Source organism: Syngnathus typhle, linkage group LG22 (assembly GCF_033458585.1).
Source record: "Syngnathus typhle isolate RoL2023-S1 ecotype Sweden linkage group LG22, RoL_Styp_1.0, whole genome shotgun sequence".
Lineage (NCBI taxonomy): Eukaryota > Metazoa > Chordata > Actinopteri > Syngnathiformes > Syngnathidae > Syngnathus > Syngnathus typhle.
This window is the reverse complement of record NC_083759.1, coordinates 1,777,681-1,792,493: the sequence shown is the minus strand read 5'-3', so window position 1 is coordinate 1,792,493 and position 14,813 is coordinate 1,777,681. Positions and strand designations below refer to the sequence as shown.

General features: G+C 43.8%; 2 protein-coding genes across 5 annotated transcripts in view; one reads left to right on the top strand and one right to left on the bottom strand.

The window, feature by feature from the left end:
- LOC133146589 (exostosin-1) overlaps positions 1 to 2,575 on the bottom strand; it is a 34,614-nt gene extending 32,039 nt beyond the window's left edge. For 3 of the 4 annotated variants that reach the window (XM_061270465.1, XM_061270467.1, XM_061270468.1), the window contains exons 1-4: positions 2,464 to 2,575; positions 1,082 to 1,236; positions 882 to 1,022; positions 654 to 805 (exon numbers count right to left, since the gene is read on the bottom strand). The gene's annotated coding sequence lies outside the window, so the exon portion shown is untranslated. The remainder of the gene's footprint in view (positions 1 to 653; positions 806 to 881; positions 1,023 to 1,081; positions 1,237 to 2,463) is intronic. The other variant, XM_061270466.1, reaches the window with a different exon arrangement.
- A 398-nt stretch (positions 2,576 to 2,973) lies between these two features.
- On the top strand, positions 2,974 to 14,326 carry scara5 (scavenger receptor class A, member 5 (putative)). Its single transcript, XM_061270495.1, has 12 exons — positions 2,974 to 3,240; positions 4,267 to 4,385; positions 5,274 to 5,402; positions 8,998 to 9,197; positions 9,305 to 9,483; positions 9,549 to 9,675; positions 9,749 to 9,917; positions 10,268 to 10,339; positions 11,821 to 11,928; positions 12,358 to 12,414; positions 13,046 to 13,234; positions 13,313 to 14,326. The coding sequence occupies exons 2-12, from the start codon at positions 4,274 to 4,276 to the stop codon at positions 13,444 to 13,446; spliced, it is 1,476 nt and encodes a 491-aa protein (XP_061126479.1). The 5' UTR covers positions 2,974 to 3,240; positions 4,267 to 4,273; the 3' UTR covers positions 13,447 to 14,326.
- The last annotated feature ends 487 nt before the right edge of the window (positions 14,327 to 14,813 follow it).

The window sequence follows — 14,813 nt, the reverse complement described above, 5'->3', positions numbered from 1 at the left end:
CATAAATCTGCGAGCGCTCGGTACGTCCGAGCAAGAAATGAATCTTTGATACAAATGAGCGTCATCGCTTCTGGCCTAGAAAGTCCAAATGGAGATCAAATTGAGTCTTAATTGCCTTCCTCGCTTCTTCTTCTTCGGCGTGGTTGCATCACGAAAAACGTGATAATTCTGCATGGGCAAACATTTTAAGTCCATGAGGTCAGATTTAGAGATTCGATAAAAAAAAAAGATTAGGAACATGTGATATGATCTAGGAATGAACCGGAAGATCTAATAATGCGGTTAGCTCGTCTAATTAGCGCTAATTGACGGATGACTGACGAGATGTAAACACTGATCGATCGGCGTCCGCACTGGCACGCTTCCTTCTCGTCTGTCCTCTGATTCATCCATTTGTGCCACCTCCTCCTCCTCCCTGCACATTTCATACTTGCAGTGTGGAGCCTTGGATGTAAAATGAAAGAAAGGAAGAGATAGCATTTTTTTTTTTTATCCCATGTCAAGTTCTGTTATTAAAAAAAAAAAAAGATGATTCATACTTTATAAAAAAAAAAAAAAAAGTGACGATTTTGGTGTAAATGCTTGCGCCCGCTCGGTCGTCCTAACAAAGGAAGAACGATACGAAGAATTTTGATAACATCTGCCGGGCTCACGTTTCGTACAGGAAATGACTTTTCCCCCTCGTCATCGATTCGTCTTCTAAGATCACCCCCACCTCGTCACTCGGTGGATGGATGGATGGATGATGGATAGAATGAGTCGGAAACGGAATTAAAAACGAACGCCTGTTATGCCGGGAAACATTCTGCAAAGGAAAACAGAGAATAAAAAGGTCAAATTTGGAGATTTGCTCCAAAACCTTTTTCAGCATTCCAGGTCACCTGAGCAGATGTCGTCCAGTTCTCCCAGCTCCTCCTGCACTCTGAGGAGAAGAAGATCCTGCAACATCTCCTGCTGTTGCTCCTCCGATTCCACTCCGAGGAGTTGCAGGTGGTGTTCCCGCAGCCTCAGCAGTGCGCGACCTAACATGATTTAGCATTAAATTAAAAAAAATAAAAACACTTTTTGCTGCAATATATACCCGAGATGGCATGTTTCATCACGGCCTTCTGGAGAACGCCCACTAAGCTGGGATAGCACTTTTCAATCCACTCCAGCACATCCTTCACCGACCACAACGACACCCGCTTGGATGCTTCCATCGCCATGATTACAGCATCAACAAAAAACAACAACCTACGAGACAGAAAACATCATGACCATCATCAGTTGACTTCAACATAATCAGTCTCGGTCATCATTTGAAACATTCAGGACATTTTTCCGTGCGTCACAGTATAGGACCGCTATTGATTTTCAAGGCGACCCGGCAATTTGAGGAAGCTGAGGTGAGAGGTCAGCAAGGAATAACGATAGGACGACAGTACACGCTCCGTGTCAGCACTCTTGCTCCAACGAGGAGCCCGATTGATTTTGACTATGTTACACAAAGGTCCCATTAAGTCCTTTCCTGCACTGGACCGGTCCCAGAGGAAATTTTGATTCTTCAGGATTATCCCTTGTTATGTTAATCAAATATTTTCAGTTGACTAAAAATAGTATAGGACAAGCAAATATTGAACATGCTAATAGATGATTTTCGGTGTCCCCACTTGAGGAAGCGTTAAGTTAGCCCCGGGTGTGCTAGCAAAATTGGCCGACATGGGACAACATGAAGAAAAAAACACACGGTGAAATCTGCTGAGGAGGAAAAGTCCGTGTTTGCGGCAACAAATCCTCCCGGGGGGGAAAAAAACAGCTAAATTGTTGATGTGACCTTTTCAATGTAATGTAGGAATGTCATTTCCTGTGTTAATTAGAGAAGGCACAGTCACACAGGACTCATTGGCATACATTGTGAAAACATTTCAGGATTTTAAAAGTCAAGGTGGCGTTAAAGCAACCAGCTCTCCTTGTTTTCTGTTTTAAAAGGAGATTTATTATGCTTTTATACAATTGTCATGTTTCTTATTACATCTGTTATTTTATTTCTATATAATGTAGATGTAGATGTCATGTTTCTATAATTGTGACGTGATCATTTTGCGTCATTTTCATCAAAACGCAGATAAGATTTAGTGCTGTCGGTTTTTTTGTATTACCGATGCAATGCCGCCCTCTTGTGGGACGTAAGGCTTACTACAATAATCGAGTTTGTAATGCTTGTTCCACTAATGGTTCTTGCGCCATAATTTTATACATTTTATTCGGTTTAACAGTCACAACCCTCTTCCAGACACGGAATTTGAATATTTTTATGATTTCTGTTCATATAAAAAGTCAACGCCCCATTCGTTTACCTTGCGATGAAGTCCTATTTGACAACATTCTGTCGTACGGGAACACAACTCGAGCTTTCAAAGTCGGAGTGACCCTTTTAGTTCAATTATTAACTTATAAAGATGTCTTTTTTGTGTGTTTTACCTTCTTCCGTGTGTCTGTGCGATGGCTGTTTTATTCTTTCAAAAAAAGAAAAACGCCTGCTTGCCTCAACTTGTCCATAACGACCACCTGGCCATGAAACCTTCATCAGGTGTGTTCAAGTGTACTGGGAATTTACAGTTTTTTTAAAAAAATAAAATAAAATCAATAACATTCCTGATAGCGAGCGAACTTTTCTTAACTATACCAGTTAATCACAGCAGGATGCCACTGCACGCTCCTGGCTGAAATCTATCATTTAAAACCCAAAAGCGAATTTTAAACACTCCTTTGACATCCCAACCCTCATTAAAAACACTACTTTAAATTAATTCAATCCAATTTCAAACTTCCTCATCTGAAATTGTATGAAATAAATACAAATATAGACAAATTGAGTCCATAAAACCGCAGGTACATAAATGCCATGCACGTACCGCTGAGTAACACTAGATGGCGCTTGTGCATAGCCCACGATGGACACGCTATCCTCCAGTGAAGAACTCCAGCTGGACTTTGCTTGACTTTTCGGATCACGTGGACCGTGGTGATGTTTTCGTGGAGGTTGCACATATTCCCCTGCAAATATCCGACCGTCTATTGTTGTTGTTGCAGCGGGTCGGAGGAGAAGCCTTGCACGGTGCGTCCTTCCACGGCGTGTTCTTGGGGAGCTGTCAAGTCTGCGACTTTTGCTTTGGGGTCCAATCGGAGGAAGGATGAGCCTCTTGGAGCTGTGATTTCTTTTTGGCTTTCTCCGTCCTCCACTTGACAGCTGACGAGGTGAGTGGGTAAAGTTCATCCATTTGGGTCATTTCATTAGGTACAGCTACAAGTCATGTTGAGTGCCAAACAACTCTCGAACCGGAGTTAAATGATTCTTTTCCACACATGATACATCCTTTTGCATAGTCCAACGGTGTGGCTGCTTTGCTGTGCCTCATTGTTGGCCCCGAGTGTGTGCAGGTTACATCGCAAAAAACAAAAATTGTGTTTTAGAGTGCCTCATTGTTGCAGCATGGGAAAAACCCAGCAACAAGTTAATTCGTGGAGAACTATTCTATTTCGGTTCTTACAAAAACACTTTTTATTTTCAACAGTGATTAATTCTAAGATGTCAAACAAGAGACAGCAGAGTGTTCCAGATAGCGCTGATTCTTTACTTTCCCACCAACCTTTATCACACAGACACACACACGTATATACACAAACCTTCTGGGGTGTGCAAGCACTCATGTGTGTGTGTGTGTGTGGGGGGGGGGTCTCCTAGCAGCCTTAGTTTCAGTCCAACTGTCATTCTGGTTGCCTTAATGAGAAAGTCAGGACTGAGTGCTTTTAACGGCTTTTGTGCAAGCCCTGCACATCTCCCACTGCGACAAATCCATTGCGGCCTCCTGGGAATTTGTGCACTCACAATTGTTACTACCGTAATTTTCGGACGATAAGTCGCGGTTTTTTCCATAGTTTGGGTGGGGGGGGCGACTTATACTCAGGAGCGACTTATATGCATATATATGTGGTTTTTTTTTTCACTTTTTTGGGCATTTTACAGCTGGTGCGACTTATACTCCGGTGCGACTTATAGTCTGAAAATTACGGTATTTGATTTTGAATGATGAAGCAATTGTTTTCCCATCGGAAATAAATCATGCATGCCGATATTCCCAGAGATATATTTCTTTAGGCAAACACACGGAAGGTAAGGACTAGGTTAAGCACAGAAACTTGACCCATCCCCAGTTTTGTTTTGCTTGGAACATTCTTATCTGTATTCTATATGACTTCAATCAACGTGTGTTTGAATCCCAGCCAGGAGATGGAGAACAAGGCCGTGTACTTGAGTACGCACGAGGAACAGGAGAGCGCCTATATGTACGAAGACGCCTACGAGGGACATAACTTGTCCAAGCTCAACCTGTGTGATGAAGGTGAGGAAGAAGAGGAGAACCCTGAAATATTTCTGACCAAAAAAAAAGAAGTGGAAAAAGAATGACTAAGCAAACAGAACGTTTGCACGAGAATGAACCTTGGCAAAGTGCACTTGGATGCAGAAGTTGCTTTGCTTCCTCTGAACGTAAACATTTTTCCGGTTCATTCAGGCGAGCTAAGTGTCGAAACAGAAACGTTTGCGTGACGCCAAGTTGTCGTGTCGTCTTCCCGACTTGCTGAACTTGTCGTTTTGGCTCTTCTATACATTCCAGCCATGTATATCTTGCGCTGCAACATTTTATCGACGATCAATTCATTCAGGTCAATGAGTTTCCCCCACTAATTCAACGTAATGGTGAGTTTTATTAATAATAAAATAAATACATTTAAATCAATTAATTAAAATTAGTTAAATACATTTATTAATCCAATTTAATCAATGATAAATAAATAAATACTCATTCACTGCCTAGTTAGAAACGGACGTCAACGGGAGTGAATGAGTTAATCATTCATTCAATCACAACACACTTTCTCTGTTTTGTGTCAAATTTAGAAGACAATTTATTGTCATGTTCCACTTTATGAGATTTTAATAACACTTGGCCCACAGGTGAACATGCCAACCGGTCACCTTGTTTTATTGAGCACATGGTCCCGGTTTATGTCAAATTTGCTCCCGGGAGAAGAAACTAATCTGATGTTTTGAATCTGGAAAGCATTCTTGAGAGCAGACACGGACGGGACCACGTCCAAAGCAAACGCTTAACGCGTCGCGTTATGGAAGCCAAATGTCTCGTTGTGTTGGCTGTTAGCTATTGGCGCTAAAGCTAAAAAAGCTTTAGACTGACTGTTTTGGCTTTTTTTTTTTTTTTTTTCTCATTCAGGTTCTGGAAAGAGGCGCAGGAAACATGATCAATGCTGCGGTCAGCTCAACTCTTTGGCGGCCATCAAGTATGCCATCGTGTTGCTCTACGTGCTTGTGCTGCTCACCATCTTCGGATTGTGCCTAGCAGGTAAGGCGATTTACAAATTAGCTTACCGTTACCTAGCTAGCCTTGTTTTTTTTTTTTTTAATCTGCAAATGTTCGCTTTCCAACACAAAAGAAACATCAGATTACAAGAAATTAAATGTTAAAGGCATTTTGTATTACCGTATTTTCCGGACTATAAGGCACACCTTCAATGAATGGCCCATTTTAAAACTTTGTCCTTATATAAGGCGCACCGGACTATGAGGCGCATCATGTCGGATTTTTAATCCAAATCAAATCATTCTCCATTTTATCTTTTTTATTTCAGCTTCAGACGCATCAAATGACTTTATAATCACAAAATAATGATCCATAGTATTTTTGATTTATAGTCTTCAGCGGGCCACTTATGATTTATTTTATGACAATTCTTTGGGCCAGTTTAAATTTAGGAATTTGGTCCATATATAAGGCGCACTGGACTATAAGGCGCACTTTTGAGAAAATTTAAGGTTTTCCGGTGCGCCTTATAGTCCGGAAAATACGGTACTTCATGATTTTGATTTAATAAGGCATTTCATTCTGTCATCAATAAGTTTGCACATGGAAATAGTTTCATGTCCATCTCTAGTTTCTGCGCTTATGACATCAGCGCTGCCTTGCAATGAAGGACACACACACACACACAGGTGGTGTTATGGGGGGGGGGGCAACGTGATGTGAACCTCATTTCCGCGTTACTGTAGCCGTGCAGTGCGCTTTAGCGTGGAGAACACACACGTAGCATAAACAAGTCACGTCCGATGTAAAGCGAAACGCTAACAATGAAGAGAGAGAAGGGCTTCAATAGCGGGGGCCACGTTTTGGAATGTGAAGCCCCTTCGGCTCCGCCACCCACCACAACTTCTAGATAACACCTCCTCAAAAAGTCTACATCATGAATTCTACCCTGCATTTATTTCAAGTTGAGTTCCTCAGGGATCTGTTTGAGGTCCTTTGTTTGTTTTTCTATCAATCTCATCACTTCCCGATGTCCCGCTACTTATGTTTCGTGGAGACATTTTGCAGGTCACTTCCTTTTTGTTACTTTGTGCGTCTTTACGGCTTTTCACCTTGAGCTAGGGGCCTCGCTGCAAATGTCAGCGTTGTTAGGAGACAAGAAGAACAAGACGATGGAGACAATACGGTAGAAATGTGTGTGTGAAGGTATTTTCTCATTTAGGACGAGTTGAGTTGCTTAAAGAGCAAGCAATCAAAGCAGGCTTTTGTGCGCCAAGTGGCTCCAGCACTGCTCCCTGGAGGCCCCCTGCATCCACGCTCATGTAAAAAAAAAATGCCTGTTTGCCAGTTAACCCTCACAGCGTCCCCCGACTCTTGCTCGAATTCTCACTTGACTTCTTGGGTCGCCAGTCCACCCCTCCCTCCCTCCCTTTTTCATTTCTATAGATAAGATAAGCGCAGTGTAGTGCTATCAGATTGCAGCCTGACCATGTAACGTGTCTAAAGGCAGTTCTGAAGAAAAAAAAAAATAATTGCGTGCAGTCCGACAAATAAAACGCTCAACGTTCGCCCTTATATGGTCGTGTACTCCGAGTGCAGGTTAATCCCTCACAGTTTTTGCTGTCTTGCTCAGATTATCTGCAATTGTGTATGTGTGCACCCCCCACGCCACAAGATTTTCGGGAGACATTTGACAATCAGCCATTTGCCGTCTTTGCTCGGAAGGGAAGAAAATTGCTCAAAGCAGGCATCTGCTCTCCAGAGACTTTAATGGCAAGAAGGCGCCTGCGTTCGCCTTTTGTCCAATTTGACGAGCCCGGCCGGGTACATACATGACACGTATGCGTCGCGACTTTAAACAGACCCCAGCTACTTTGAAGCTTTGTCCGACGACGAGTTGACTGAAGATAAAAGGCGGGTTCGGGATGGGAGCCAGATGTGAAAAAGCCAAAAAGGGTAAATGTGACACCGTCACTCCGAGATGCTGTCAAATGGGACTAAAATCGAATAAATGTCATGATGGCTAAAAAAAAAAAAAAAAATCTTCCTTATTCCCATCGGGGAAAATTTATAAACAAGAACAAATCACAGTTTGAATCTGAATCAGGTCGCACAGTTGGCCGCCATTCAAGTATTCAAGCCTCGATGGAGGTCTTCTTTGGCGATCCCGTAACCATTGCGTTTATTCCGTAATCTCGCCTGCAGAACTCCCACACATGCTGCAATTTACACGCCGCTTGCTGGTGGGTGTTGCAGTCCCGCCGATGCTCTCGGCCGGCCAAGCCGCGCTTCGGTTTAATAGAAACAAGCTGGGCCCGGCTCGCTGCCGTATCAAAGCCGAGCGACGCTGTTTGTTGTTTGTTGACTTGCGGTTTGAGGGGAGAAATAGTTTCAAGACATTTTCCCCCCTATAGGAATAACTATAAAATGATTTTGTTGTGGAAAGTTGATTAATAATGCAGTTTCGCCTTGAGCCACCAGGGGGCAGTATAACACATTATAGCTTCTCATTGATTCACTGTACTATTCTTCTCAGAAGATAAAGAATATATGTCTTTTCATTTTTGTTCAAATATTTGTTGAGAAGTTTCTTTCGTTGCTTTTCCTAGCTCGAATTTGGTGTTTCGCTTAGCATCAGGCTAAATGGATTTTATGGTTCTTTGGAATCGGCCGCACATTATGTAATGGGTCTTAGAATATCGCCGTATTTTGGAAATAAACGTCAAGCTGCGAGGGGGTTAAAGTCGGAGCTTAGTAACCATGGATGCTGATCCGGGAGCCGTTGCTCTTGAAGAACTTTGTTTGAAAACAACATCTCTGAATCTTCTTTACATTTCAAGGTCAACTCAAACACAGAGCTGGAGATGTTCCTGTGATGTTATTTGAGAAGGCAAATGGGATTTAAGGAGCTGGGAAAGTTGTTTTTTTTTTCCCCCTTTCCTCCAAAGAGCAGCTGAGATGTTGACAGGCTGTGACCGACCCATTTGCTTTTGCAGTTTAGCTCTTGAGATGTGACGCAAGAGGTGCAAACACGCACCACTGTCAATCACAGTTTTTACTCGAGTGGCAAAAAAAAAAAAAAAAGCCTGCCACGATCCAGATCGGATTTATATTTTGTTGTAAGTCAGTTTACAAGACATTTATTTTCATGTTACGAGGATTTTTATGTCTAGTGTGTTAGCACGAGTGCAGACAGACCATCATTTAGCAATTAGCCACCTCGGGTCATTTGGAGTAAACCTAACATGCATAACGAGCTGCGATTCATTTGTTCTCCCTTGGAGGTCTTCTTCTAAGCACTTTTGGACCCTGGGGGGCAGAACCACCTTGTTTTGCATAGATGATGTCATACCGTAAAACATCTCCACGGTGGGCAAACGTCAACACAGGGGAAGTTGTGTCATTTCCAAAAGTCCAGAAATGTGGCTGGTTCCAGGTACTGCAAGCGCCAGGAACTTCCCTGGAGCATTAAGTGGAAATGCGACTATAAAGTGGATGGAGAGCGACATCTGCTCTCCATTACACACGAGAGTCTTAATTCCAGCCGGGTGATTGATGCTGACCCATTTCGGGACTCTGTTGCTGAGAGATGTTCAACAACAACTGCGCCCTGTTTTGTTTTTTTTCCTCCTCGCAGTATCTCGCTCCCAGGCATGGTCGCAGCAGCAGCAGGTGCTGATGGAGAACGTCACCCAGATGTCGGAACGCACCCGGCTGCTCCAGCACACGTTGGACGAGACGCCCGATCAGGCCGACCTCTTGGAGAACATCTGGAAGCTGGAGAATCTCTTCCAGAATCATAGCGACAGGCTGCAGAAGCTAGAGATTCTCATCAAGGTGCTGTTTCCCCCCCCCCCCCTGGAGGTTCATTAAGATGCAAAGATGTTGAGTCTACAAGAACAAATTCCCTGAAGAACCTCATTGTCCCTTTTGGATGCTCCCAGGGCTTGGAGGCGGAGCTCAGAAGCATGCACGATCAGTCCCTGCATTCGGAAGGCTACCTGGTGCAGCTGGATGAACGTCTGTCGTCGTTCAGCAGCTCCGCCGGCAGGAACCTGACGGGCCTGTCGGCCGAGGTGGCTCGGACCACCACCTGGCTCCACGACCAGAACCTGATGCTCAGGTTAGCCGAGTTAGCTTAGGGTGACATCACCGCTCATGCTGATGTGGTATTTATTTTTTTAAAAGGGAGACTTCAGGTGAGGTGACCGGGCTAAGAGACAAGCTGGAGGAGGTCAACTGGACGGTTGGAGCTGTCAATCATACCGTCAGCAATGACATCAATATTCATCATTTGAAAATACACGATCTGCAGGTAAATATTTTCAAACTTTTCCTGATACACTTCACCTTCTGAACGTGAATCCTTAACCCCCCCCCCCCCGTAGATTCAGATCAGCAACATCACGGAGGACACGTCCAGTCTATGGGTGACCCACATCCACACGGAGGCGCTACTCCGGAACGAAATGGAGATCTTGAACACCATCGCCGAGGATCTCCGTCTCAAGGACTGGGAGCACTCCTTGGCGCTGAAAAATATCAGCTTCATAGAAGGTCAGCCGGAGATCCCCCGCTTGTTAGCCGCTAATAAGCTCGGTGAAGTATTTGCTTGACTCATTACAGGGCTGCTCCTCGTAAATCTCATTTCTGGGTGGAGGAGCCGTTGTGAGCCCGGAGATATTTTCTTAGTAACTCGTGAGCATAATGCCAACATTTTAGACTTATGTGGAATCATTCTTGGGTGCGTCTGTTACTGTGCCAGCCAACCAAATGGTTTCCCGGCACCATGTGAAACAAGCCATTAGGAGGTTCATAAAGGAAAGATTTGCTGTACCTAATGAAGTGTCTTGCCATTGTGGCTCTCACACACCCAAATGGATTTCATAGAAATCTTTTTTTTGCAGGACCAAAAGGAGAGAAGGGTGACACTGGGTCACAGGGGCACACCGGCGCCCCGGGATTAACCGGTTTAAGAGGTAAGAACATTGTGGGAAAAAAAGAAAAATGTAAACAAGCCGAGAACATGTTGCGCTTTGTCGCAATGGAGCTTTGTTATGATTCCTCGTGGCCCGCATTGTGTTCTTGAAAGAGAAGAAATACCCCCCCCCCCCCCAAAAAAAAAATAAGGTTTACAGTTTCTACAAGCCTCACATAGTCGAGTCAGCCAGCTAAACCATGAAAAATATTTGGAACCCCTCCCTCGACAAAATGTGCTATGATGCAATCCATCCGCAGATGTGTTGCTATGCATCCAAATAAAAAACTACACCCCAAAATATGGAGACTTTTCATCTACATCATATTCCAAGTGACTCAGGGGGGCTGAATTGTCAAAGAATGCTGAGAGGTTCTCTGGGAAAACCCAGTTTGACCTTCAAGTGTGTTTTCGCACCAGAGGATTGAGACTGGAGTGGCATCAAAGTTCCTCCTGCTCTTTAAACACAACACAGCTGCTTAGCTGGCGTGGTCACGCCGTCTTACGGTAAAGGTGACGCCAGCCACCGCGGTGGGAAAACACGACTTCGGGGTTGGTGGTTGCCATTTGGTCTTGTCGGCGGGAATCCCGATTGCCCAACCAGATCGTCTGTGTTGTACTGCCCCCAAGTGGCCAAGGCGTGCACAACAGAAGGATCAGCGCGATAATGAAGCAAAAAACCCATCAAAATGTATTTAATTTCTTTACATTCTAATTAATGTTATGAATAAATGTTTGTTTTAATAAAATACAATATATAGAGTGCTAGTTTTCTTATTAAAGTAGAATTACAAATATTTTTCTAGACAAATATATTTGACAAAAACAAATTGTTGTTTTTTGGGCAGGGCTGGAACAGATTAATCTCATTTCCATTGGCTTCCATCTAAGGCCTTGCTCCAGTTCCAGTCTCTACAAGCGCTATTGATTCTTCACAATGGTTCATAATCAGTTTTGTACTTTCAAACTGAGCCAAACCAAATCATGTCCGAAGAGTCTATTTATACCCATAGATGTCTGCGACTTGTTGCCGAGGAGCAGTCTCAACACGAGAGGGTACATGTGTTCCTCATTAACGTGTTAGCTCGGAGTAGCTCGAGTGTGCATACTGTAAACACACACACACACACGTTCGTTACAGTGGTGGAAATGGATTTTATTAGTGGGGAAAAAAAATATCGTTGTTTTGGCCCGGCGAAGAGCTTTGGAGCATTCATACGGCGATGTCGTCCATCAATGATTTCATGATGGCGCCCGGGGAATGCTGGGAATGGACCAGTTCAATTTGTGAGAACATGTTGGACAATTGTATGCGTCCAAGTTATGTGGGAACACTTTGGGGGGAAAGTTCCTTGTTCTGTTCCCAGAGCAAAGCGAACAATCCGTGAAGACTTGGAAGAACACAGGGCTTCATTTTATCCACATTTTGTTGTGAGAAAAAAAAATCATCATGTACATAAGCGTTATTTTTGTCTCTTTAAGGCTTCCCTGGAGAAAAAGGGGTCCAAGGACTTTCTGGGAGCAAAGGAGCCAGTGGCGACGATGGCAGTCGAGGAGATAAAGGCGACATCGGACCGGTCGGACCGAAAGGTGCAAAATTCGTCACGAAAGATGTTTGCGATCCGGTTTCCAGTTTGACGTGATGACTTTGTAAGGAGAAGGATTTATCGAACCAAAAATAGGGTGAAAACGACCAATAAATGGCACCCCCGACAGACTTGAAGGTCGGTCCTGTGGTTTTTGGATCGCAAGTTTCTTCTGTAAGCAAACGAGGCACTTTGCTTACAGAGCTGCCAATGGAGGCTGAAACCACAAATAAGAGGAAATTTCATTTACGAGCGTTTCACACTTTGCTTCTCTCAAGGCAGGCTGGTGGACTCTAACTGTTTAATTTACACCCAAGTTTTGGGTTTGCTCCAAATTGTGAAACCCAGAATGAGTCCAGAATTTGCCTCAAAACAAACAAGACCATTTTGAAAACAAGCCAATTCATGACCTGTCCTCTTGTTTTGTCTCCAGGGGATCGAGGAGAACGAGGGATGAAAGGAGATAAAGGTGACAGCGGAGTAAGACTAGGTTAGCATTAGACTTCATACACATCAAAAGGAAAAATTATTACCGTAATTTTCGGACTATAAGTCGCGTTTCTTTTCATAGTTTGGGTGGGGGGGGGCGATTTATACTCAGGAGCGACTTATATACATATATATGGTTTTTTTTCACTTTTTTGGGCATTTTATGGCTGGTGCGATTTATACTCCGGTGCGATTTATAGTCCGGAAATTACGGTAATCTTATAAAAAAAAAATCTCCAAAGCAATGGCACACATGTTTCCACTTCATCTTCACGTTCTTGTGTAGTGCAGATAGATGTTTGTGTCTCAGCGTTCCTGTGTGTAGCATGCTAGCATCGTGTTAGCCCGTACGCTCTGCACAATAATATGTCATATCATAGTTTATATCATATTTTTATGTCCTGCCTATTTATAGATGCAAGTGAAAGATTTTAGCTGCCAGGTTGTCCAGATTAATACCAGACTCAGATGAATTCTATTTCTTTTTACATCAACAAGTCCTTTTGAGGAAGTTAGAAAAAAAAACAATACGGTGTGCTTGATGTGTCAGGTTGAAACCGAGCCACGTTTTTTTTTTACAAATGTCCCGCACATGGGGAACTCTTGTGAAATCTCGTCTTTTATCTTCACAGTTGAAGACACCCTGGTACGACTGGTGAACGGGTCGGGCCCCCACGAGGGCCGAGTGGAGGTCTTCCACGAACGGCGCTGGGGGACGGTTTGCGATGATGTGTGGGACAAGAAGGACGGCGACGTGGTGTGCCGGATGCTGGGATACCGAGGGGCCGCCGAGGTCCACAAGACGGGACGCTTCGGACAAGGTTCAACTCGTTATTCGGCACTATCGATAATCTAAATATTATTAATGTCTTTTCTTTTTGGTTGTTTTCCCCGCTTAGGCAGCGGTTTAATCTGGATGGACGATGTAGCGTGCGCGGGCACCGAGGACGCCATCCATGAGTGCAACTTTTCCGGTTGGGGCAAAACCAATTGCGGCCACGTGGAAGACGCTGGCGTCACGTGCCTCAGCTAATTGAACTTTGACCCCCTCATAGCCGATTCACTCCTTTGGTCCTAGGCCTGGACATGTTTTGCGGGGTCATTATGGTTGACAAGATGGACAAAGAGACTTTCAAAGGAAAGATTGATCTCGGAATCGCCGCTAAAGACTTCGGATCTTCTATCTGCACCATCTTACTATGAGTTCCTAGTTGGCAAATGTTCGCTGTGTGTTTCCCATTAGAGCTCACCGTTTTGTTTAAAAGTGGCCCATTCTGACGATGCGAAAGTGTCGCCAAAGCTAACACGCGGCCTCCATTTTGTTTATTTTCCCTGTCCCGCTTTGTCATCCCAACACGTCTCGTCTGGCGGCCGCGGGGACGAAAACAAGATATCCTCTACGTGTTTTCTCAGCACAGTCGGACCAAGTTTAGCCGTTAGCGTGGGCTAACATTCGTTTTTGCGCTACATGACTCGAATGCGAAGCCAAAGTTCCACTTCTGTATGAAATAGAAAATACGAAGGAGCTGCTGTGGCACTGCCCAAGGTGCTCCTAATGCACAGAGGAAGGCAAAAAATCCCAATTTCGGGCGGTCCGACTGATATTTTCCCACGGGATTGGATGTGGTCATGTGATCTCCCGTTTGAGCCGATACTTGCGGTGAAATGCCTTTTGAAAACGAGAAGTCCTCTTAACCATTTAAAGGTGTCTCCACTTTATTTTTTATTTTTTTTAACATTCTCAGTTGCATGTCATACATGTGTTTTTTATCACGACGCGTGTTCAACATTTACCGAAAAGGGCTACGACGACTTAGCAACACCTAAAATGAATGTTGAGTATGTACCGTGTTTCATTTGTACTTTTACTACTAAATGCACTGCTGACATATTAAATGTGTTTAAACAGGTGAGCTGGCTTCTCACTGGCAATGTCTTTTGATTGGCAGCTCAAAGGTGCAATTGCACATATGAACGTTGCCACATGTAATCAGCATCAACTTAAATATATATATATATATATATATAAAACAATAACTGTGTATACTACAACAAATATCTCCTTTTTGCAGAGGCAAACGCACTGATCCACTGTGATGCCTTAGGCCACATGATCATGTGACCCAAGTTTTTCTAGATACCAAATATTGTTTTTGCTTGCATTGGAAGCAGGTGTCATAATAAATCATCATAGTGTTTTCTTTTTCCATTGCATCCATTATAACATCAGGCCAGAGCTGGGAGCAGGTGTGCAAAGAGACACGAGTTGGGCCTTTTCCCTCTCGTCACCATGTTGTACGACTTAACACATCTTTGTGTTACAAAGCGCACCGCAACATGTGCCTGCGTTGACCACAAAACATGACCTCATTTCCCCTTTAGAGGAATAAAAGAGGAATG

What these genes read in the sequence shown, in the direction of transcription:
- scara5 (XM_061270495.1), top strand. Translation starts at nt 4,274, where the DNA reads ATGGAGAACAAGGCCGTGTACTTGAGTACGCACGAGGAACAGGAGAGC. An exon ending in CTTCGGATTGTGCCTAGCAG is followed by an intron (nt 5,403 to 8,997) that starts GTAAGGCGATTT and finishes TCCTCCTCGCAG; the next exon opens with TATCTCGCTCCCAGGCATGG. An exon ending in AAATATCAGCTTCATAGAAG is followed by an intron (nt 9,918 to 10,267) that starts GTCAGCCGGAGA and finishes TTTTTTTTGCAG; the next exon opens with GACCAAAAGGAGAGAAGGGT.